Consider the following 26,219-nt stretch of genomic DNA (forward strand, 5'->3'; position numbering starts at 1 on the left):
ATACAGAACAATAAAAAGACAGAACTGGAAAATGAACTCCCCCAAACACAAAATGCTTAAAAACTAATGTGTAGAATGAAGAAACGGTATTAAAAGCTTTAAAAGAAAAAGACCAAATTACAAATTAAGTCAAACTGATTGAAATGGCACCTGACTTCTTAGGGGACTCTTAAAGTTAGAAGCACCTAGATAGACATTCTAAAAGCTTTAAGAGATTAAAGATGACCGCCGACCCAGGCTACTATACCCAGAAAAAACTATCAATCACAACTGATAGAGAAAGAAAAGCACTTTATATTAAGAACAAATTTATGCAAACCAGCTTTACAGAAGGTACTACAAAGAAAAATTCAGCCTGTAGAGAAGATTTGCTACACTCAAGATGATACAATGAATGAATACTCCCAAAACAGTTAGTCAAAAGAGACAGAGGGAGTCTACACCTCAATAACCACTTAATGAGGATTAATAAACACAGCTTTTGATTAACCCTCAATATTAGTAATCTCAATTCTCCCAATAAAAAAGACACAAACTAACAGTTTAGATTAGAAAACAAGATTAATTTTTATGATTCCATTTAATGGACCTAACACAATGACACACTGGAAATCTCTAGAAAGTCAGGAAGAAATAATGCCAAAAAAGAGTAGACAAGAAGAAATAATCAAACTCAGGGTCAAAATCAATGAGCTAGAAACATACAAAATATGCAAAGAATCATTGTAGAGTTGTTTCTTTAAGAAAATGAACAAGATTGACACACCTTTTGCTAAAATAACCAAAAGATGGAGAAAATAGTCAAATTAGTAAAATTAGATATGAAGCCAGAGACATCAACAGACATTGTAGAAATTCAAGAAATCCTAAGGACATACTTTAAAAATCTGTACTCTACCAAATTGGATGAAAAGAAATGAATATATTTCTTAATATTTATAACATACTAAAGTTAAATCAAGATGCAGTCAACTACTTAAACAGACCCATAAACACTAGTGAAATAGAAGTAACAATATAAAAACCTCTGAAATAAAAATTGTACAGGATCAGATTGATTAAGTGCAGGATTCCCCTAGAGTTTCAAAAAATAACTAATGCTAACACTTTCTAATTTATTTTAGAAAATAGAAGGGGTTTTGAATGTAGGATCACCTGGTACTCTGTTTCAGGCGGTCTGGCTTGATCAAACAACATTAGTCTGGAAGGAATCCACAGCTTTTCATTTTCTGTGGAAACAAAATCCTTTTCCCCAGTAACTTGTCCTTGAACTTAAGTTTTGGAGTCAAAGCAATTTTTTTTTAATTTATTATTTTACATGTCGATCCCAGTTCCCTCTCCCTTCCTTCCTCCCTCCCTCCCTCCGTTCTGTCCCTCCCTTTTACCCTCTCTGCCCTCTTACATGCACCCTAACCACCCTCACCTCCCATCCCCCCACCCCAATTCCATATATAGGGGAATGCCAGCCAGTTGGGATCATGTAGATCTGACAGGTCATGTAAAGTAGGGACTAGGGTTTCTCTCCTGTCTCTAGGTTAAGGCAGTTATCCCTCCATGGGGGATGTGTTCGCAAGGTCCTTTTGTGCACCAGGGATGCATCCTGGCTCCACTGTCTGAGGTCTCTTAGACTGCTCAGTCCTTCTGGCTGAGACCCATATTCAGGGGGGCCTGAGTCACAAAGCAGCCTTACAGACTACAGCCAGGATTTCTGCATCTTCTTAGAATCTCCCATGACAGCACCCTTTACCGCAGGAAGTAGTTTGGAAAGAACGACACCCAAATTCCCAAATATTGTCTATAAATGTTTGTTTTCATTTAAATGGACTTGGTTATATAAAATAAATAAATAAATAAAAATCATGAAATCACCTGGAGCTTCGTATGAAAACAGCCCCTTTTCTCATCAAATGGGACGATTTTTTAATTTAATTTCTATTTCTAAGCCTCTGGATATTTTCTGTGTTATGGCAGCTTTCAAAGCTGCTGACTCTAAATTCTGTGATGAAAGCATGTAACTCCAATCTATTTTACTACAATAAATGAATATTTTTCTCACTGTAGTAAAAAGAAAGAAAGAAAGAAAATAGAAGGGGATTCAAAAAGGAAAGGAAGAAGTAAAAAATATCCTTATTTGCACATGATGCAATGCTATACATTGTTTCCAATGGGAAACATCTGTAGCTGATAAAATAACAGGTTATAAAATTTACACACAAAATTAGTAGCTTTCCTATCTACAAATGACAAGCTGAGAAAGAAATCTAGGAAATCTTTCACAATAGCCTAAAAAAAAAAAAATAATATCTTGCCATAACTCTAACCAAGCAAGTTAAGCATTTGCATAATAAAAGCTTAAGGATATTGAAGAAAGGAATTGAAGAAGACATCAGAAAATGCTTGTGGATCAGTAGAATTAACATTGTGAAAATGGCCATTCTACCAAAATCAATCTAGAGATTCAATACAACTTCCATCAAAAGTCCAAAACAATTCTTCATAGAAACTGAAAAGATGTTTTCTATCCCCACAGGAAACCAGAAATAACCAGAATAGCTAAAACAATCTAGAATGTTTTTTAAAAAAAATACTTGAAACATTACCATCTAGGTACAGTAATAATAATAATAATAAAAACATGGTACTACCATAAAAACATAATAAAAACAGACACATTGATCATGGAATTTAAGAGCCAAGAGCCAGACTTAAAATGCTATACATCTACAGACATCTGAATTTTGACACTAAAACAAAAAAGTACACACTGGAAACAAAACAAAACAGTCTCCAACAAATGGTGTTGATCAAACTGGATGGTCACATGTAGATGAATGGAAACATGTTAATTTTATTACCTTACACAATATCAATTACAAATGGATCAAGAATGTTAACATAAGACCAGATAAACTTATGCAATATTCAGTTGAAGAGGAAGTGGGGAATAGGCTTGAATTAATTGGAACTAATTGGCACAGGACACTACTAGCAGAGGCATTAATGCCAACAATTAAGAAATTTTATGGAGGTAAAAATCTTCTGTTTAGCTAAGGTCATCATCATTTAGTCAAAATATCTGCCTACAGAGTGGAAAACCTTACCAGTTATACATTTTGATAGAGGATTAGTATCCAGAATATATAAAAATATAAAAATTGAATATCAAGAAACAAATAGCCCAATTAAAAGATGAGATATAGACTAAGCAAAGTTTTGAAAAGATGAAACAAGAGTGACTGAGAAACACTTTAAAAGTTTTCAACATCCTCAGTCATTAAAAAATGCAAATAAAAATTGCTTTGAGATTTCATGTTAACCAAGGCAAAGTGACCATGATCAATAAAATAAATGGCAGCTCATCCTGGAGAAGTGTGGAAAGAGGTACACTTATTCATCGCTGGTGAGACTGTGAACTGTTAGAGCCACTATGGAAATCAATGAGGAAGTCCTTCAAAAAACTTCAAATGGAAGTAAATGAGATCCAACTATACCATCCTTTGGCATATACCAAGGGACTGTGCATCTTACTACAAAGAGCTGTTCTCTTCATAATAGCCAAAAGTCAGATTAGTCTAGATGTTCATCAACTTATGAATTGATAATGACATTTACCCAATGGGATATTATTCAGATGTCAAAAAAGAAAATTTGCAAATAAGATAAAATTAACAAGAAACATCCATCCTGAGTAACATAAATATTGCATATTTTCTTTTATGTGTGGATATTAGTTTTTAATATTGAGATATGTATATTTCAAACAAAAGTTATGTAGCTAGTAAGGGACCAGATGTTAGGAAAGTATCTTTCAAGGAAGGGGAAACATAATGTTATGATGAGATAAGTGGGAAACTAGACTAGGAGGAGTAAATGGCAGGAAGGATAGGAGGATATGGTAATGGAGGGAATATATGAAGGGTCAACTAACAGTAAAGGCCTTTGGAAAAGTCATTTGGAAACATACTATAGAAGTGTCCTAAAATATATACATATATGAAAGGAATTTAAATGTAGTTACTATGCAATGCTGGAGATAATACCTCAACTTGGCATTATATCCCACTATATGCAACCATCTAGTGCCAGGAATTATTTATAAGCTTGTTGAGTCATTGGCTAACTCTAACAACATAGGCTATTTCAGAGACTATTGGTTACTCTCTGTAACCTGAGGGTAAGGCTCTGTTGTGAAGACAAACCTTACTTATGTCTTCGGACATAAAGAAATTGAGTTGGTGCCCAAATAACAGCTTCATCTATACTGATTAGTGTTCACAGTACTGGAATGTACTTTAAGCACTAGTGGAAGACAAAAGTAATCATCACTTTCACCCAGCTACAATCCTGCACTTACATCAAGACCTGTGTGCAAAATATACTGTTGCAACTGTGGCACAAATACTGTGGGAGTAACCAGTTACTTTCTGGTTGAATTTAAAGCCAATTCCATCATATGGAATTTATATCTGATACTTTTAAAATCGTCAAGAACCTGAGACTATACAGATCATGGGAAAACCTACTACTATTATTCTACGAAAGGAGCACACCAATAAAACGATTCTTGATATATTGCTGTATCCATAAATCTAGCCTCATCAGAGAATCTTCTTCTTTCAGTAGATGGCAACTGAAACATCTACTGGACAATGTACAGACAGTGAAAGGCTTTGAAATACCCGGCCCTAACTAAGAAGTCTTCATCAAGCCCCTCCCATAGGCTCAGGTATCTATGTAGAAAAGGGGGCAGTAAGAGTGTAGGAGTCAGAAGTGATGGGTGTGTCTTCAGACATGATACTACTGTAGTAGTGCTTATTCATCAGGACCATCAGCCCACAAATAATGACTTGGAAACTTGCTACTAATTATGAAAGTTTGGCCTTAGCGTAGGCCTTTTCCTATAGTTCTTTGTAAGGGTGGAGGGCTCCCATGAACTTTCCATGATCCAAGTTAGACGATCATGTTGGTGAGACACCAGGGTGTAGTTTCTGACATTTCTAGGAGACACAATTTCACAGCAAACCCCCTGATCCTCTGTCTCTTAAACATCTAGCTGATATGAATCTGTTAGAGAAATGAAAACGGGCTTGTCAATAATTCCTCAAAGTTCTCTCCTCCATGCCACCTTCCTCTGGGAAGTCCGTAAGCCAGCTTCTTTCATACATGTGAAAGTGAGAATGTGGACATCAATAATTTTTGTTCTTGCTTGTTCTGCACATGAAGTCTTTGGGTGTCTCAGATTTAAGGTTACAGTTTTTTCCTCCGGGACTCTACCTTGGGTGAGCTCTGTACTGAACTTCTGGCATTGGACCCTACAAAGCATCCAAATTTCATATCAGTGTCATTATCATTAGGCAGGCATCTTTATCACAAGTCTGGTTTCAAGATTCATCTAACCTTCATGATTTGTATTTCATTATGTTTTTAATCTGGTAATTCTTTACCATGTTAATTTTGTAAGCTTTAAGTACATTTTAAATATTCAATGTTTTAAGTTACTTTGTAGCTAGAAGTTTGTCTACACTAATGTCTTCTGACATAATATCTCAAAGGAAACTCTTACTATGACTTAAGCTTGTGGAAATTTTTATTGATCACACTAAAAGTGGTGCTTCTGTTGTGATGTGTTGATTTTAAATCATGATTAATATTCACAGTTTATTCAAATTTCAATGTCCTGATCAGAAATAGCTCAGTACAAAAAACACTGATTGTGACAAACATTTGGCAGTTGCTTTCAACTGTGGAATTTTTGTGCTCATTTGTTTTAGTATAGTTAGTGACTGGTACGATCCCATGAATGGTATATATTTATTCCTTATCTTATCACAGTAAAATTTTTATAACATGACTACTGTTTCCCCTCACCTGCATTTAATGAACTCCATAACAACTTTGCGATTCTAAAATGTAGAGTATCAATATAAGCCTAGGCTTACCTATTTTATCTTTAACTACAGTGTGTACATTCAAGAAAGATAGATAATTCATCAGGTTATCTAAGCCAGGCATAGGGACTTTTTGAGGTGTCATGTGTGATAAGTTTGGCTGTCCTTGTTCTCTTCCCAGCATTCTCCTGCTTCTGATAACTTATAGTGCACTCACTGGTACCCTGTTCTCTAGTTCTTGAAGGAAAACTCAAATGTGGCATCTAGTGATGTTTTCTAAATTGTTAACAAATCTCACATTTTTATTCCCTTCAGTTGATAGAAGTTGTACTTTGTTTCTGGTATGACTCGCCCACCTCAAATATAGAAATATAGAATTAAGCATATAAATTTTGTTCAGTTGACACTTTTGGAGTTTGCATGTTAAAAGAAATACCATAGCACGTATACAAAGAACATATAATGTACACAGTATACAAAGAGTATATATTGTGCTTGTTTTTAAATGTACTTTTGTCTGTAATTTGGACTATTGTACTTAATGATCTGGATTAGTTTAACCAAAAGCCATTGGCTTTGCTTGATACAGCTTTGGTATTTGATCTTTAGGGAAGAAATGATAACTTGGTAAATGCTGTTTTGTCATTTTCAAATGTTCTCAGGTCTTTGACGTTTTGAATTCGGCCGAATTGATTTGTCTCATGCGACACATTTTAATACCTAAGAACATTGTTGTGGAATGCATGGTGGCTACAAATCCCAACAGCAAGAGTGCGACCCTCTGGTTGGGCTGCGGGAACACTGAAAAAGGGCACCTCTCCTTCTTTGACTTAAACACAGAAAGATACAGCTATGAGGTAAATATGAGTTCTCTTTAAATTGTAAATCTTTCAAAATAACTTAAAGCCTATGTCACTTAAAAAATCACTTTGGAAGAAATCAAATAAGAGCCAGTGTAGAAGTATTTCTCTTGTTGAAAAGTTAATAAAATAGGCATTGGTTGTAAAAGTAGGTGCACAAGAGTAGCCAGATTAAATACATCAATAACAGGATATTTTCATTCTATGGAAGATCAGGTGACTTAAAGTAAGACCACCTCACAAAGATTTTTACTTTCTTTTCATAACAGGAAGTTACTGATAGTAGGATACTGTGCTTGGCTTTGGTGCATTTTCCTGCTGAGAAAGAGAGCTGGATTGTATGTGGCACACAGTCTGGGGATCTCCTGGTCATCAATGCTGAAGATGAAAAAAAGAGGCATACCCTTGAAAAGATGACTGACTCCGTTACTTGTTTGTATTGCAATTCTTTTGCCAAGCAGAGGTATGGCTGTCAATTAGAAGGAAATTATATTAATTTCAGGGGCTTTAATCATTTGCTAAATTATTAAGCCAGAAACAATCGTCTGACGTTAGCTGCTTGGCACTGGCTTGATTATTTTAAAGAAAATCATGAAGGACCAGGATGATAGTTGTGACTGTTCTATATGCAGATTTAGCTGAGGCAAGTAAAAATGTGTCAACTGTTTTTCATGCTGAGCTGTGGCTACACCATTACTTCCCCTCTTCTCAACTGGCCTTGGTGTGTGTGCCAGTGTCTCTTCAAAACTGAATGTTGAATTATTTTTCCTCAAATACAACCATCAATATAGCACCAAAATAATATACAGTGTTCCTAAGTTGCAAAACTGTATAAAGTAAAATTGTATAAAATTTTATAGTTTATAAACAATGTCAACTCTAAAGTCATGAGTTTGACACCTGGGACCCACATGGTGGAAGGAGAGAACTGAATCCAGCAAGTTGTCCTCTGCCCTCCATACCCATACCCATACCATGGCTCCTGTGCACCTCACATTCACCACGCTAAAGTAAATTGTAATAAATTTTAATAAACCTGTAAGCTGTTAATAGGTAATGTAGCTTAAAAATCACTTAGGTTTTTTTTTTTAAATCAGGCATCATATCCCAAAGAAATATAAGTGCCTAGGCAATTGTTCTACCAGTGAGCTGAGTATAGGCCATATCAATACAGCTAAGTAGCAGGATTTTATGCATGATTCGTATGGTAGGAGCTGTATTATGAAGAACAGGATAATTTCCAGGAGACATTATACTTAATATTCTTCTTTGGTTTAAGCCAACACTATAAAAAGTAACAGAAAATATTGAGTCTGGGGGCCTGCCTAAGTATGAACTACACTGTTTCAGAGTTGAAATTATTTGAATAAGTGTTGAAGAAAACTTTCATTGGGTTGAATTAAAAAGGCAAAGAAGATTTGTTAATGAAGCTATAATAGTAGGAGAAAGCAGTTCCACTGAAATAAAGGTGGGAGAGCTTTGGACACAGGGATGGGTTACAGTTCTGGAAAATTTTGCAGGATATTATTGGAGGTGGCAGTGTGTTCTTATCTTAAATCCACCATCTGTCTTTGTGAATGTTCCTTACTGGAGGTAGGTCCTATTCTCTCACAGAGACTGGTAAATGGATACACATCTCTGCTGTGTATTGCATGTCAAAAGGATGGCTGTTAGATTCTTGGGAAAGGCTTATGTGCCGAGAAACAGACACAAGGCAGGGCAGCGATTTCAGCTTCAAAAGGTGCAGAGATGGATTGTATATTGCAAGGATCACAGGTGTTTGAAGGTGGGGAGGCTGCAGGGTGGCCAGAAAGGTACCTGTCTCAAGTTTAGTCAAGAGCAGAGAACTTAAAAGTCAGGTTACACAAAACAATGTTATTTTGTAACCATTTCGACATTTTTTCCTTTTCAGCAAGCAAAGTAATTTTCTTCTGGTGGGAACCGCTGATGGTAATTTAGTGATTTTTGAAGATAAGACCATTAAGGTAAATGTTGAATGCATTTTACATAAAAGTGTATTTTTAAAGACTTGGATTTACATATCTCTCCTCTATGTAATTATTGAATCCTTGATAATAAGCACTATTTATTAACTTATTGCTTCATGATTTTTGGCATATAATAGATCCTTAAAAAGAAAACAAAATTTAAAAAAAAACTTGCTGTTCGAGTAAGTAATTTACATGAATGAACTGAAATCAGCAAGAAATGAAGTCTTTTTTTTTAATTGATAGAAATAGAGATAATTCTGTATGGATGAAGTATATCTCTCTTATAAAAGTCATTCCAGGAAAGAAAAAAAAAAAAAAACAGACACTGAAGTTTAACTTGCTGGGTGGCATCTGGAGGCACAGCTCAGTAGAGGACACAATGAACATTCAGGATGCTTTGGGTTCATTTCCCCAGCCTGACTCCCCTCCCTCTTCTCTCCTCCCCAACCCCACATGAAAAATATCTGGCATACCATCAACTTTTTCTTCAGCACCAAAGACATCATTCAACATCCTGTTACTGAGATTCATTTAGTCATTACAGAATCTATTCCTCTGGCCATTCATCATGGTTCCATCCATTCCATCAGTTTTCACCTCTTGACACATATTTTTAGTAACTAAAGCAGTGCTTCTCAACATGTGGGGCATGAAATCTTTGGGGTCACATATCAGATTTCCTGCACATCATATATCTACATTATGATTCATTACAGTAGCAAAGTTATGAAGTAGCAATAATATAATTTTATGTTTCAAGTCACCACTGTATTAAAAGGTCACAGCATTAGTAAGGCTGACAACCACTGCCCTAAAGAAAGACAGAAGCACGTCTGGTGAGCAGGCTGTTTCCTGAACAGTCTCTGCACAGGGAAGAGGATGGCAATTGAATGGCAGTTTAGCTGAACCCTGTCTTGGTAGAAACTTTGAAAAGTGTGTCTGAATTCTTACTGTATTATTGCTAATCATTTAAAATGGAAAGTACTTCTGTAACATCAAACACTGTCCAGCATCACATAGCACACTTGGTCTGTTCTCTTACTCTCTGCAGTGTAAAGGGGCTACCCCCTTGAAGACACTACACATAGGAGATATCAGTACACCACTGATGTGCTTGAGTGTGTCCATGAATTCATCCGAAAGACACATCACATGGGGAGGGTGTGGCACAAAGATCTTCTCCTTCTCCAGTGATTTCACCATTCAGAAACTCATTGAGACTAGAACCAACCAACTGTAAGTCCATGTTTATTCTATACAACCAGTTAAGCATCTATTTGTATTCTTTTCTTTAGAATCATATTAGTCAGAATACTCATAGACCAAAATGATACTAAATATCATTTGAAATGTAAGTGATATTTTTATAGAAAATTTATCAAATTCTAGCTACCACAGTAGCATTAATATACTAATTATTGTTAAATTTAGAAATTTGAAACTAGGAGGTAATCAATGTTTATTTAACTAAAGCTATGGATTTTATGTGTTCAACTATTTACAATAATAAGTATTTATTACAAGAAACTTAATTTAAAGGATAATAATTTCTAGATTTAATAATTGGTTATCAAAACTATGACCACATTAGTGATACCAGTGTCAAGTAAGAATATATAAGCCTTGAACTAGTATGTTGTTCAAAGTTTTAAATTTTATGTTTTTTAAATATGTTCTTTGATAATGCAATACACGTATAAAATTCACTCTGGTTACTGTCACGCCATATTTTCAAATCTCCCTTCTGCCCCTATTAATTCCTCACTGAGAGAGAGGGAAAGAGAGACAGAGGAAAAGAGAGAGAGAGACTGAATTTAATCAGAATCATCTGTGAACACAAGTTTCTAAGAATAAATGATGTTTGAGTGCTCAGTCCTAAATATCTAGGAAATTCCCACCTTAGGACTTATAGTTAGAGAGGGTGTAGAAAGGATGTAAAAACATGGAAGGTAGGCAGGGGGACTGTGAAATGCCAGCTTCTGAGCAAGGACCAGACAGTGCAATGCAGTCATAACCTCACAGAAGTTCCGAGTGCCTACAGTAGGCCTAAACAATACTGAGATCATCAACAGTTCACCCTGCCTTAGGGAGGGGCCCATAGGACCCTTGGCCTACCCACTGAATGATGGCTATTGTTGGGTTCTTCAGGATGTCAGTCACTGTCTGCAGCTGAGTACCACAAGTTATTCAGCAGTATCCAGTGTATACTTTCCATTTTAAATTGGATTTTGACCAAATCTATGTTTCATTTTGTTATCCTCAGTAACAGGCAAGTCAGGATGGACATAAAAGTAAAATCTATGAGTCAGATATTAGCTCTATGGTATATTGGTTTTGTTTACTTGCACAATAACTTAAGAGTATCTATTTTACTTTTACTTGAATATGGTCCAACTCTTCATCCCAAAGGGATTGTTTAAAAGGTTAAACATGTGTGTGTAAAAAAGGTTAAACATGTTAGTGTAAAAATATTAACGTCATGCTTAGTACCTGGTGAGCTCTCAAATACATTCACTATGATTGTGATAGCGACCAGCTCTTGATCACAAATCTCTACTTCAGATGACTTGCTAGTTTCTTGTGTGTCTGTCTGTTTTTTTTCAGTGTTGAAACTGGTGCTTACTATTGACGACACAGTCCCTTGTTCTCTAAGTGACTTTGCTTTCCCAGTTGTTCCTTAAACCCTTGAACTCTGCTGCTACCATGGCCCATGATGTCTATGGTTTTGTTAACAATAACAGATTTCTATCCAGTTCTTAGCTTCTGGTCAGACTTTGTCCTCCAGTCTGTCTCCACATTGAAAAGAGAACCCTTAAGAATGGAGACCACATTCTCCTGCCAAAAAAGTATTCAGAGGCTTTCCATTGTACCCTATTTATAGTTTAATTTATCTCAGCTCTCTAGATCCACAATTTATAGCTATCTGTGCAGTCTGGTTAAATTGGAATCCCCTCCACCCTTGAAGACAACACTCCCAGCTCATCCCCAGTCTTTACATATACTTGATCTCCAACTACATCCCCGCTGAGCTTTTGCTGTATTCTTCAGTCCATATACTGCTTCTGTGTGACTGCTCTGCTTCTACACATGGAAGTTAGCTGTCTTCTGGTTGTGTTTTTACTGCTCCTGGTATCTTTTTTCTTCACAGCTGCTACCCTATTGTTTTTTTTAATGTCATATCTTAATCCCATTGTTCACAGTGATTCTCCATGAGCTGCTAAGTCAATCTCATGCCCAGGCTGTGCTTTGTGCCTATGTAATCAGAACAACTAAGAGGATTCTGGCTTCAGTTTCAATGCTTTAATTTGTAAAGCTATCATATCTTCCTAATATACTACAGTATATTACAAGTCAGTATAGATGAGAGCTATTTTTGCTATATTTACAGATGGTTTACCAATGTGTGTAAGTATTTGGATGGCCTCCTTTTTCTTTCTTTTTTTCTTTTTTTTTTTTTTTTTTTTGCTTTCTATACAACTATACAATTTCAGAAGCAGAGACATCCAGTTGTTTACAGAGCATCTGGTGCCATCATGGGTGTGGATTAGGACCCTGTATGGAGAGGCTTTACTGGAAAACTTCCATGAAGATAAGCCTCACCCAGCAGTTTATTCTCCCAGGGAGGTGTAAACTCACCATTATGAGCACAGGGGCAGTTTATTTCTTCTAAGGGAGTATTTACTGCTACAATGGTCTCTTCCCATGCACAGAGGCTCAGGGCCCCTTTAGTCAGTGCTGCATTTGCTGACTGGAAGCCATAGTTACACTGAAGAAAATGTTTGCTCTTTGAGCCTATTATTTTGTGCTTTTTTTCTGCAACATGCCAGTCATGTGGACTGAGGTAAATTATTTACCATTCATAAGACTTTGTTTTTGTGTCTGTAAGCATTGAGATTAATCCAGTTTTATAATTTATTTTTATTTATTGTACTAGGACAGAACACAGGGCCTTATTAAATATAGCAGACACCACAGCAAAATCACTGAAAATAATGGTTCTCTGGCAGGAGATGATATTTTCATCTTCTTTGAAGAATAGGGAAAAATGAAGGAAAACAAAAACCCTTCCCTATTGTAAGAAATATTAATGGTTGTTAAATTCCCATGATAATTCTATATAGTCTTCCCAAGTCAATTGCAAATTTGAAGTGTTTCCTTTTTCTTTTCTTTTTTCCTAGAAGTCTATTCACCTTGATTGCTCACTCTTCCTTGATTCATTCTTCTGTCTGCTCACTTAGCAAAATGCCTAGCACAGCAAAGATACTGGGATGTGTAGGATAATGACCTATGTCATATAAAAATATGTGGTATTTGTTTTTAGAAGTTATATTGACAGTCTAGTGCAAGGGACAAACTAATAAATAAGACTTTAATCAGGTCTATAGGATAACAGCTATGCCAGTGGGGGGGGCAGCTGGCCCATGCTTTTCCAGAGGTCAGAAAAGAATGCTAGAGAAGCAGACATTTAGGTGAAACCTTAAAAATGATCCTGGACCTTGTTATGAAGATGGAGCCTACAGTCTCCAATGTGTATGTATACATGTATGTATGTATGTATGTATGTATGTATGTATGTATGACACCAATGTCTAAGGTTAGAAGAGAAATATTTTGAAATGTTTTCTATTTCCTACCTTCTTTTCCTTCCTTCCTTCCTTCCTTCCTTCCTTCCTTCCTTCCTTCCTTTCTTTCTTTTTTTTCTTTTTGAGACAAGGTTTCTCTGTGTAATGGCACTGGCTGTCCTGGAACTAACTCTGTAAACCAGGAAGGCCTCAAACTCAGGGAGATCTATCTGCCTGTCTCTGCCTCCCAAGTGCTAGAAATAAAGGTGTGTGTGTCACCTCTGCCCAACTGTACTTACTGTTTTGAAAGAGGATAAATCACACATTTCTGAGCTCTAAGCTCTGTAAATATTGTACTCAGTTGAATTTGCATTGGAATGTTTTCTTTCACATTTGATTGATTCATGTTTACAAATCTAGGGGCTTCTCTCTTGTTTGGAGACATGGCCACTATAGTTTATTTCTGTATCTTTTAAATTCTAGGTACAAGTGTCTACTTCTCAATTTTTCCAACACTCTTGACAACAAGTTTATGTGGAAATGTCTGAAATTTGCAGCACTATATTTTATTTAGAATTTCAGAGATAGTATAAAATCCCATAAAGAATCACACAGGCCTAAAATTCAAAAGCAATCCAGAAATGAACATGAATTGTAGTCTCTATTCTACAATCACGTATGGCCAACATCAGTTAACCCAAGAGCAAAGTCATTCAAAATGGTGGAAGGAGGATATGAGATAATTAGAATAGGGCAGCTTGTTTGATTTTGAGAACAGTGCTAACTTTCTCTTTTATTCTTTTTTCACTTTTCTCCCCCTTAGGTTTTCTTATGCAGCTTTCAGTGATTCTAACATCATAGCGGTGGCAGTAGACACAGCCCTCTTTATTGCCAAGAAAAACAGCCCTGTGGTAGAGGTGTGGGACAAGAAAACGGAAAAGCTCTGGGAGTTAATAGACTGTGTGCACTTCTTAAAGTAAGTGCATTGATTACTTTACCTGTGGTTTCATAAGTCAGAGTGGAGAGAAAGAAATTGTGTTTCTTTTTCTTCATTCCTGTCCTCAAGGAGAATTTTTAAAAAATTAGAGAAAGTTGATAATTTCTTGTATGCCCTTTATAATTTTTTTTCACATTGAATTTTGGGAAAATAGAAGGGCAGGGATAGAACACGATTATCTCTTCATGGAATTTTATAGAATAACCCCTAATGAAAAGATAGGCTCGAATCAGGATGATATGATATGAAAGAAGAATAAAGAAAAGTAAAAAAAATACAAAAATACCACATTCACTGTTGCCTGAAGATCAGTGATGCAGTATCAAATGGTATTATTGATAATTAAATTGGAAGTGCAAAGATACTGCACTGTAAAGAAATAAGCCACAAAATGAGAGAGGCTGTCGGTCCAGACCTCCTGGACTTGGAAGGATGGATGGGACACAGAGTAAGTGCAGGCAGATGGGCAGGCACTGGTGTTGAGAAGCAGAGCCACTGCCAAACCCATGGCTACTCACTTCACTCTGCTTTATTCTTGTCTGACTTATGAATTTGTATATTCTTAAGTATGTGAGATGACACATCATATCCCTGAAACAAGACTACACAATTTACCTCCACAAGTCAATTTTGAAGCTTTTCCTGTAGATTTTGAGGAGACAAATTCAGAGGAGTGACAGTTCTGCCTGGTAGAATCCATTAGTTATTGAAGGGCAAAAATTCAATGAATATATATGTGTATATACACATATATTCATATCTTTGAATGTAAGTGATTTATTTTTCTTTTTTAAGTTTTTGACTTCATACAGAACATTGAGATTTTATATTATATTACTGGGAAAGTTAATAATATTTTCAGTAGATTACACATTTGCAAAACATTAATACCCATCTTATTCATTTAAGGATTTTTTAAAGTTGAAATGTTATCACAACAGGTTTTTTGTTTGCTTGTTTGTTTGTTTGTCTTTACTTACAAAGAGTTTATTTTGGCTTTTAGTGGCAGGGGCATTTAGCCTGTCATGGCAGAGAAGATGCAGGAGAAGGTTTAGAAGGCATGTCATTATGAGCAGGAGGCTGGCTGATGATACTGATTCTGGACTCATTCAGAGGGCCTAGTTGCTAGTTGTAGTGGCATGAAGGAGGTGGAGGCAGAAGGACCAAGAGTTGGAGGCCAGCCTGGACTACACAACAGTTCCTATCTTTGAGAACTTGTACTTCCAGTAAAATAAAAGAAGCATTCTGTGTTAAACAGTTTAGCTGGGCACACTTTGATGGTACCCAAAGCATGTAGCCAGCCTTCCATTTTCTCAGGTTTTCTTCTAACACAGGACCCTGATGCTTGCATGTTTACTGAATATGTATTATGGGCTCTGTTCCTGTAATTATTCCCTAAACAACATGGCATGATAGTTATTTACACTGCATTTACATTACATAGGTATAAAGAAGTCATTTAGTGATCATTTAAAGTTAGAAAGAGGATATGTGTAAGTTTAATAAAAGTGCCGTGCCATGTTGTTGTAAATAAACATTTGGAATATTTGTTACCTACGGTCACTAAAGCCAGGTCCTGGAACCTGTGTTCAGAATACCAAGAAATGACTTCATTGCCATCTTCATGTTTTTAAATGTTAGTAAGTTGTGATTGTGTAGACAAATCTATTAACTATCCTAAGTGCTGATAGAACTATCAATAAACACATTATTTATGATTTAGGGAGGTGACAGTAAAAATTAACAAGGAATCGAAACATAAGCTGTCCTACTCTGGGAGGGTGAAAGCACTATGCCTGCAGAAGAACACAGCGCTCTGGATAGGAACCGGAGGAGGCCACATTTTACTTCTGGATCTTTCCACTCGACGAGTTATACGCACCATCCACAACTTCTGTGATTCTGTAAGAGCCATGACCATGGCACAATTAGGCAAGTTTCCTTCCTCTAGATATGTTCATATTCCTTACAATGATAAAGTATGTTATTTTCAAAAATAAAACCATCCTCTCTAATGAGAATTTCTGGTGCCATTTATAGTGCATCAGAGGGTCACGTAGTGAAGCCAGATTGGGGACAACTTCTGAATAGGGCCAGTTAACACTGGAGGGCTGGATGCTTTTGAACCCATCAGAGAGGTGGACAATGTCAGATGAGCTATCAGTTTGTGTCTTATGAGCTTTTCTCTCTATATCTAAGGCAAAATGAAAAGTACATACTGAGTATATTTCATTCTTAATCAAATAAGTTAAACAAACGTCTGTTTTGAACTTAGCCTAATATTTCCACCCTTGTTAGACTCGTGCTTGGGTTTTATTCTTTAAATAATTTATAATCTGCTGAAATTACATTTATATTCTAAAAGTAATGCAGTGAGCTGCACAGTCCACACATTTTGATAATGTTTTTTCTAAGCCTTTGTTTATATTATTGTTCCTATGTTTCTCCCGACTTAAATGTACATATATTTAGGATATCACACAGAATATATTTTTCACAAAGGGATTTTTCAGTATCTTCCTTGGATGAATAATTTGATTTAGAAAATACTAAGCATGCCTTATATACAAACCCAACAACAAAGTATTACAGTGAGTTTTAGTTCTCTAAAAACAGAGTTTCTGGAATTTTCAAAACTGGGAAGCAAAGCACTTGTCATATGGGTAATAAATTTGGCACCAACAGGAAATTTCTCCTGCCCCGTGGGGACTTTTCGTCTGTGGATATCAGAGCTGCTTGCATGAGCTTGAATTAGGTGTGTTTGGGAGACTGTAAACTGTCACATATGAGTCAAACAACAAGGGAGGGAGAGCTTAGGGGCCTGTATCTACCAACTGTGTTAAATTCTAAACTCTGGTTGATATGGACTGTGGGGTCTAAGTGGTTGGTTTATTGCTGAAGTTGTAGTCAGTGCAGTGGGTCATGATCGATCTTAAAATCAAGGCGAGTTGAAAAACACACTCTAGTGCTTCAGTTACCTGTCTGTCTTCTCTGTGATAGAATGGTTTTCTTTGTAGTTTTTTTTTTTTTTTTCTGACTCAGAGAAGCTGGTGGCAAATAAGTTGACTTCTTTCCTTGGGCTTTTAAAGACTGTCACTGACATAACATTGGGCAGTTATGGTTTTTTCCCACTAGTGACTGAATCTTTATCAGAGCATAAACACCACGCAGGTTGGGTAGAACTGCATGTTCTTGTTCATACCATATTCTTACGGCACTTCCAAAGACCCAGTACAACACTTTTTGATCAATAATTGCCAAAGAAATTAGCAAATGACTCAAGAAAGACATGAAATTGTATGTTGTCAATGTATCCATCCCCCTTGCTTTCAAGGTGCCTCATGTTTGTGCCTTGATTTGACTAATTAACTTTTCCAGGCTTCCTGGAATTAAGTGTGAACATAGGGTAAACAGTTTTCTCACATCCATATAATTACCATAGGTTTTTTTTTTTTTTAATAGCTGGTCTGTTGGAGAGTTTTTATATAACTGAAGTGTGTCCTAAAGAAAGCAGTGTGAACTCAGGTCCAGTATATTTGTGTTTAAGATGTGGATAGCTTAACTTTTTCAGTTGAACTTAATATATTATTTTAACAGAAAACTTTTATATTTTCTTTTGGTACAGGAAGCCTTAAAAATGTCATGCTGGTTTTGGGGTACAAGCAGAAGAGTGCAGACGGTATACAAGAACAAAAAGGTAAAATTAACATCATGCTGTGTGCTGAAAAGCATATGGTAGGAAGTGGCAGCACACTGTGCATGATAAGCTGATATGTCATGTAATACATTCTACCTTCAGCAACGTCTTCTTAAAGATTTCATTACATTTATTTAGTTATTGACTTGTGTGTGTGTGTGTGTGTGTACATGTGTATTTGTATGTGTGGATATGTGTGTGCCTCTGTGAACTATATATTTGGCTGCATGTGTGTTACAGTGCATGCATAAAGGTCAGGGAACAGCATGAAGGAGTTGGCTCTAGTTTTCCACATGTGGCTCCAGAGTTCAGACTCAGATCTTCAGTCTTCACAGCAAAAACCTTTCGCTGCTGAGTCATATCATTGGCTCTCACCAGCAATTTCAATTTGAGCTTTAAATAACTCAGACATTTTCAAAATTAAGTTTTATCAATTTAAGAGTGGTAATTTTTTTTCAGAAGTGATAAAGAGATAACAGCCACTCTGAGACCACGCTGAGACCTCATTCAAGTTTAAATTAAGGGCAATGTTTTTCCTTACAAGTTATTTTCATAGGGATATCTTTATGTTGTCTAATATTTAGCAATACTTCAAATACCTATTTCTTTAAGTAAATGAAAGGCTAAGTTATAAAATGCTCCTCTTGGAATTTAGGTTCTTCTTAATTAATATATGACAAATATTCCCAAGGGAACTAGTTTTATAATAGCAATGATTTAGTACATTCTTTAGGGTAACTTTATGTTTGTACATTTGTTCAGAACAAATTGATATAAATAGTGGATCTTTAAAATATAATTTCTCTTTTCCTTACAGAAATACAGTCTTGCTTGTCTATTTGGGACATCAATCTTCCACATGAAGTGCAAAATTTAGAAAAACACATTGAAGTAAGAACAGAGTTAGCTGACAAAATGAGAAGAATATCTGTTGACTAGGACACCAGACATGCTTGCTGTTGGCTTGGAAAGTGGCCCTCTTGTTTTTAAAATATGTTTTTTAAATGTTTACATTGAAAAATATATGCCTATTCTTTGGAAAGCTCATATGTATATGAAGGAATGTGTATATTTTATGCTTAATTTAATATATGTAAAATATTATCAGCAAACAGGTTTTAAAGAACTATTTAATTTAATACCATATTTTCTATATGCTTTAATTTGATGGAATAATCAAAAGAAATCAACAAAGCATTTGATTTCAGTATTTATGCTAAAATGTGTAAGGCAGTCATGTTTGTTTTGCTATGCATTATAAAGATAAAATCTGTTTTAAGTTGTTGCTTAAGATGTGGATCTTACTTGCTTACTGTCTATGAATTATGCATAGTAGAATAAAATTACTTGGACAGCTTTCCATGTAATAGATTCTTTCATATCTTGTTTTTAAGTGCATTATCATCATAATTGTAAATTGTCAGATTTTTCACTAATAAAGGTTTTTGCTAGGACAGGAATTATCTTGGGTGTTGACGGAAACTTCATCTCACACAATTTCATCTAAAGGAGAATTCAATTAAAACTGTCAAGAAGATTCAACATAGTTCACAAGGAAAGACCTCATGTGTGGTAATATATTATTTATGATTTATTAAAGCTTGCCTGAGGGTACAGAAAGCGAAGCTAGCCACAAGCTATAAAGGTCAGGCAGTGGTACACATTTGTATCCCAGCAGTCATACTATTTAGCTACAGAAACTGAGCAGTGGTAGTACACACCTTTAACTCCAAGACTCAGGATTAAGAGGTAGATGGATCTCTGTTAGTTCAAGGTCATACTGACTACACAAAATTGATCACGTACTAAAAGAAACAGCTCACACAAAGGTGATTCAGCACCTGGGATCACGTGCCTTTAATCCCAGGACTAGGGAGGTGGATCCAGGAATGATATGGCTGGGCAGAGAAAGAACTAAAAGACAGGAGGAGACAGGAACTGAGAACTTTTGCCTCTGAGGATTTGTGGAGACAGGATTGCCATTTTAGCTGAGTTAGAAGTAAGATTTACTGGCTTCACTGATTTGTTTCTCTGGTCTTCATCTTTAAGCTTGAACCCCAATATCAGTCTCTAGGCTTTTATTTGTTGTTATTACACTTGTGTCCAAGACTGAAAAAGAAACTTCATGAAAACTGCCTAAAAGGAGACATCACAGAGGCCTCATGTCTGAGAATGACAGTCTCTCTCTTTTGCTACTCCACCTTTAAATGTGGATACTCTAAAATTTAGTGTAAATACAATGTTCATTTCTTCATGTGATATATTTTTTCTTAGTGTGTGCATATTTTAAAACCAGGTAGCTACAAAAATATTGAAAAGAACATTGTATAACTATGCTCAAATACATGCAATCATGAAATAGTGCTACTCCTCACAGATAAGTCTCCATCCATCCCATGGAGCTTTGTGTTCATCCATGTGTGGATAATACATGTAAGAAAGAACAGATCTTTTTCTTGGGGATTTAGGATTCACTTAAATTTCATTTTCTATAACACAAATAGTTGCTCAAATATTAAAACAAAGATAGTATTTTTCAAGGGACCAATGTAGACCTTTAAAAACTGCTGATCATTATCAAAACATTAAAACTTACCTAATAGAAAATGCTTTAGTTTTCATATAGAAATTTTGAATTAAAAACATGAAAACCAGTCTCTCTGAATCTAATTCTGGCCAACACTATACTGATTGTGCAGAAACTACTTTATAACCAAAATGCTAGTAATTGGAACATAAGAATGTTTGCCTTCCACAGGAAACCCAGGACTCACATAAAATTGCTGAACATAGTGTCACATGCTTGTGATCCCAGCACTGCTGATGGGGAGGCAGATGGGCCCCTGGGGTTCACTTACTTTCCAGCCTAGCCTATTCAATTAGCTTCAGGCCAAGGAGCAATCTTGTTTCAAATTTCTGAATGGTGACTGAGGAATGACACCCAAGGTTGGCCTCTGGCCTACACACACACACACACACACACACACACACACAGAGAGAGAGAGAGAGAGAGAGAGAGAGAGAGAGAAAGAGAGAGAGAGAGAGAGAGAGAGAGAGAGAGCCAATTACTTTCATGAGCAAAGTAAAACGTATTGATGTTCATCGTAATAATAGGAAAGATGATAAACTTCTCTATATTCAAAGTGAACATACAAATGGTCAGATATTAAGAGAAAATTGGCACCTAGACCCTTTGTGTAGCCATCGCCTTGGAAGTGCTGGTGAAACATAGATACACCTCCATATTTTTGAACTCGCTAGCCTGAGTTCTCCCATATTTTTAAGGACTGCAACTAAAGCCAAAGCAGTGGGAGTTCATGACTGGAATACTGTAAAGAATTTCAGACATAGCTGCTATAATGATACAGAGCTTTGGAGTTTATTAATGACATTTTAATACAGATTCAAATGTGTATATGAGAAAAGGAACATGCAGAAGAAACAAGGCACATCTAAGTGGTATTCATTGTTCCCAAGGAGAATGGGGAAGAATATGATGTAACCAAGTGTGAGTGCTGACCCCTCAAGGGAGAGCAAGAAATTGTCCTTACTTTCACCATCTATCCTTTTAGTGACTATCAAGTTACAGTTCCTACAAAACCTTCTTGTTGGTTTGTTTCTTTTTGTTTTTCCTTTTTCTTCTTTTCTTTTTGACAAGGAAGAGATGTAAAACAGAAAAAATATGGAAGAAATTAAGATCTAATAAATGAAAATCAGAAGGGGTTTAGTCTCAATCATTTTCCTGTGAATGGGGTGTCTAGTGGGATTCCTAGAAAGCTGCAGGATTTGGGCAGAGAAGGGACAATGGCCTTAAGCAGATAATGGGGACATCTTTCCTCCATTACCATATTTCCAAGATATCCTCTGTCTTTCTCTCCTGCCTCAGGCATGCATAATTTGAGGATGAATCTGAAAGAAAAAGATGTTTTTTTTTTTTCTGGAAACAAAAGCAATAAAATAAAATTGGAAAGTGTCCTACTCAGAATGAGTGGAAACCTTGTTCTCCAATGTTTGCACTTGCCCAGCCATTGCTTCGGTAACAACCTGAGATGTGGGTGCTTCTCAGATGCCACACTTGGTTCTTCTGCTCTTTCAAGGCATTTAGAGTGTGCTTACTCTTTGGCTTTGAAACAGAAGCTGGAGATCCTGGATTCAAGTGCTTTCTGTGTGAACACAGAGTCCTGAGCACAGACAAGAACAATGGGAGCATCCTAGTCTGTTTTTCCTGTGACATTTGATACCCAGCCTTACCCTGGAGTACTTTGTGTGCCAAAGGTTTGACTTAAAGCATAGGGAGGAAGAAAGACTATCAGTGTGTGCCCAATGAACTATTGCCTTGCTTCTGTGATTATATGCTATGCCATGATACTTGAACCAGAAACCTAAACCTGTATAAGTTGTTTCAGTTGATTGTCATTTTATCTGTGTGCTCTAAGACAATAAAACAGTGTGATTCCCATTTAGAGATGAAAGTAGAACAGTGTGATACGATGGGGGATTGAGGAAGAAGCTATGAAAGTCAAAGCTAGGACTCCAGGGGTAAACAGATAACAGTAAGACTGCCAGCTAGCAGGTAGACCCATGTGCACTGCCCCTTGTAAAATGGTATACTGAAAAATACTAACATTTGTGACAATTTCAGTCCCTTGACAACTTGATTCTAATGAATGGGAAACACTTGAGTAAAGATGTAAGTTATATAATAACTGTTGATATAGCATTTACATAAAATCAATTATAAAGCCAATGAACTTCTTGGAGAGGGTCTTAGAAAGTTATAGTCTAGGGCTGGGGTCTTAGAATTTTTTCTCTGAGGCCCTGATGTATGGAAGGAACACAGGTCCTTCTCTAAATCAGGAATAGGCTTGATAGAGCCAGCAATGGCCTGGAGGCAAGGCTATGGGGTAAATATCACTTCAGACCCTGAGAACTCAACTCTTTCTACCTAAGGGGCTCTGGTTATCAGTCCCAAGGCTGCTTTGGGCTTAGTCTTTGTTCCTCTTGTGCAGTGTTGTTTTTGATTATCTTCCCCCTGACTTAGTCCCATTGTATGATAGTTTCTGCTGACTTTGTTCCATATCCTCAGCCTAGAAATCGTATATAAGAAACTGTGTCTACTGGGAAGCTCATCCTCTGATTTTCAGACAGGCTTTATAAGTTTTATTTGTACAAACAAGATATCACCATATACAACCTTGCCACTATTATGCACTACAAATAACAAAACATACTTAATTTGCTATGATTAAGATAAGTGCAGTTGATACCTCTGCATTTTTATATTCCAGTGAATTGCCTACTGCTATTTATCTTTCAATAACGCATGTTCTCTTTTATTCTCTCTCCTCTATGTTCCTCTCCTGTGTACGCGCATGTGTGTATGTATGTCTTTGTGTATGTGCATGTGTATGTGTTTGTGTATGTGTTTGGGGTGTGGTAAGCATATGGCAGGGGTGTACTGGTTAGTTGTGTGTGTCAATTTGGCATAAGTTAGAACCATCAGAGAGGAAGGAGCCTTGGCTGAGGAAATGCCTCCATGAGATCCAGCTGCAAGGCATTTTCTCAATTAGTGATCAATGGGGAAGGGCCCAGCCCTTTGTGGGTGGTGCCATCCCTGGACTGGTGGTCCGGTGTTCTAGAAGAAAGCAGGCTGAGCAAGTAATGGGGCATAAGCTGTAAGCAGCACCCCTCCAAGGCCTCTGCACCAGTTCCTGCCACTGGGATCCTGCCCTGCTAGAGTTTCTGTCCTGACTTCCTTCAGTGATGAACAGTAATGTGCAAGTATAAGCCAAATGAACCCTTTCCTCCCTAACTTGCTTTTTAGTCATGGTGTTTCATGGCAGCAGTACAAACCCTAATAAAACATAGGGAATGCACATACATGTGCATAACTGTGTTCAGCTGTCTGGGTGTATGTGTAGACCAGAGGATAACATTGGGGTGTTTTCCTCAATTGATTTACTGTTATTTATTTATTTATTTATTTATTTATTGAGAAATATCTCTCAATGAACTTGAAGCTCACTATTTGGGATAGACTGCATGGCCCATAAGCTTCTTGGATATCTCGGTCACTATCCTCCAGTATTATGGTTACAGATTCATGACTCCATGCTCAGCTTTTTCCATGAGTTCTTGAGATTAACGCAGGTCCTCATATTTATGCTGCAAATCATTTTATCCACTGAGCCATTCCCTTCTCCTTTAGTTGTGACAGTGTCTCAAGTAGCCCAGGGTGACCTTGAACTCACTGTATAGCCAAGGATGACATTGAAATTCTGATGCTCCTCATTTATCTCCTGAGTGTTGGTATTACAGGTATGTGCCACCATAAATGGCATTTATGTGGTGCTGGCATTATACACAGGACCTTATGTATGCTAGCTATATACTTAACCAAGTGAGCTACATCCCCAGTATATATGCTGTATTCTTAGATGGGTAAAGTTCCCTTCCACAGAGGGATAGAAAGTGTTCTGGTTTTAGCAGGCACCCACAACTAAGCACTGAGCCAACTCCTGGAATCCAGTTGTAGAGAGGAAGGAGGGATGAACAAAGAAGTCAAGACCATGCTGGAGAAACCTACAGAAACAGCTAACCTGACCTAACAAGAGTACAGGGACCCACCCCAGTTGTAAACCTGGGGAACCAGCATTATACCAAACCAAGCCCTCTGAATGTCGGTGCCAGTTAGGAGGCCTGGGCAGTCTATGGGACCTCTAACAGTGGAACCAGTATTTATCTCTAGTGCACAAATGGACTCTGTGAGCCCATTATCTATGGGGGATATTATTTCAGCCCAGACAAATGGAGGCGGGCCTAGGCCCTCCCTCAAATGATGTGACAGACTTTTAAAATCCCCCATGGAAGGCCTCACTATTTTGGGGGAGTGGATGGGGGTGAGTTGGGGAGGTCTGTCTGGGTCATAGAAGGATGGGAGGGAGAGGGAACAGGAGGATTGGTAAGTAAAATAAGATTGCTTCTAAATTAAAAAAAACATTGAAAATAGAAATAAAAAATAAAGTGTTGTTTTTGTTTTGTTTTGTTTTGTTGGGGGTCAATAACAGATGAAACACCATCAATGTTTAGACAATAACAGATGAAACACCATCAATGTTTAGACTGAATAGAAATTACTTTAGCATAAAGCAATGAGTTTTTCTTTATGTGACTTTATATGTTACATGTATGAGCATGAATCTCCCTTTGCCCGTTCTACCTCCCCTTCAATAAGCAACATTCCTTCCATTTGTTTGTTTCATGTTCTCCATGTCTGATGACTAGCCCCATTCCCATGACACAGGGATTTATAAGTGAATTTTCACATCAAAAGCTTTGTATAAATGTCTATCTAAACAGTCCTTTCTTCTTATAGTAGGGGAATATAAAATAAATTTGAGCACATTTCAGTTTTATGTGCCTTTGTTCTTGAATAAAGCTAGCTGGGAGGAGTCTTTTTGACATTTAGTGAACTGTGTTTACCAAGAAGTATTTTATGTCAAAGATAAATACCAGATGTATCAATATATGTATATATATATATATATGTATATACATATACATATATATATATATACATATATATATATATATATAGTGTGTGTGTGTGTGTGTGTTTAAACACATATGCTACCAATATTGCAAGTAAATTATTATTCTTTCGGGACATTTCAATTTCAATCACATTTTCTATTGCTTCTATGAGTTACTTTATACACTCTGGTTTTCACAAAGATAATTACTATGAGTCAGTTATAGAGCTGCCCACCCTCTGGTTGTTGACAGTCTACATTTTACCCCTTCTTTTGGGGATATTAACTTTACATTAAAGAAAATGGCTTTCCAGGGTTTTTAGTTTCGTTCTGTCTCTATATAACTCTGCCTATAGCTTATTCATTATCTTTAAAATCTTTATACTTTTAAAGTAATATAAATAGAAAATTATACTTGAAATCCTAGGATTTTTTTTATGGAACACTTTTACACTAAGGAAAAAAATGTAAGGAAATAATATAAGCTTTAATTAGTAGTCAAAGACCTGCATTTCAAAAAGCACTGAGTAGGGTCCTGCCTGTATCACACCCAACCTCCAGGCCCAGTCCAGCTCTTAAAATTTGCACAAGGACCCAGCCCATCTCACCCTGCAAACACATTCCCAATCCTCAGAACTAGCCTTTGTCCCATATCCAGTTCCCCAAACTAGTCAGGTGAACCCCAGCCACAC

The 26,219-nt window shown here is 36.7% G+C and overlaps 1 protein-coding gene across 2 annotated transcripts in view; it reads left to right on the top strand.

The window, feature by feature from the left end:
- Positions 1-19,455, top strand: part of Lrrk2 (leucine rich repeat kinase 2) — a 148,899-nt gene extending 129,444 nt beyond the window's left edge. For both annotated transcript variants that reach the window (XM_051189698.1, XM_051189699.1), the window contains exons 44-51: positions 6,551-6,745; positions 7,018-7,211; positions 8,661-8,733; positions 9,791-9,975; positions 14,125-14,277; positions 16,022-16,234; positions 17,928-17,995; positions 18,813-19,455. In XM_051189698.1, coding sequence (XP_051045655.1) covers positions 6,551-6,745; positions 7,018-7,211; positions 8,661-8,733; positions 9,791-9,975; positions 14,125-14,277; positions 16,022-16,234; positions 17,928-17,995; positions 18,813-18,934 — 1,203 coding nt within the window. In that variant the 3' untranslated portion in view covers positions 18,935-19,455. The remainder of the gene's footprint in view (positions 1-6,550; positions 6,746-7,017; positions 7,212-8,660; positions 8,734-9,790; positions 9,976-14,124; positions 14,278-16,021; positions 16,235-17,927; positions 17,996-18,812) is intronic.
- The last annotated feature ends 6,764 nt before the right edge of the window (positions 19,456-26,219 follow it).

This window comes from Phodopus roborovskii, unplaced genomic scaffold (assembly GCF_943737965.1).
Source record: "Phodopus roborovskii unplaced genomic scaffold, PHOROB, whole genome shotgun sequence".
NCBI classification, from domain to species: domain Eukaryota; kingdom Metazoa; phylum Chordata; class Mammalia; order Rodentia; family Cricetidae; genus Phodopus; species Phodopus roborovskii.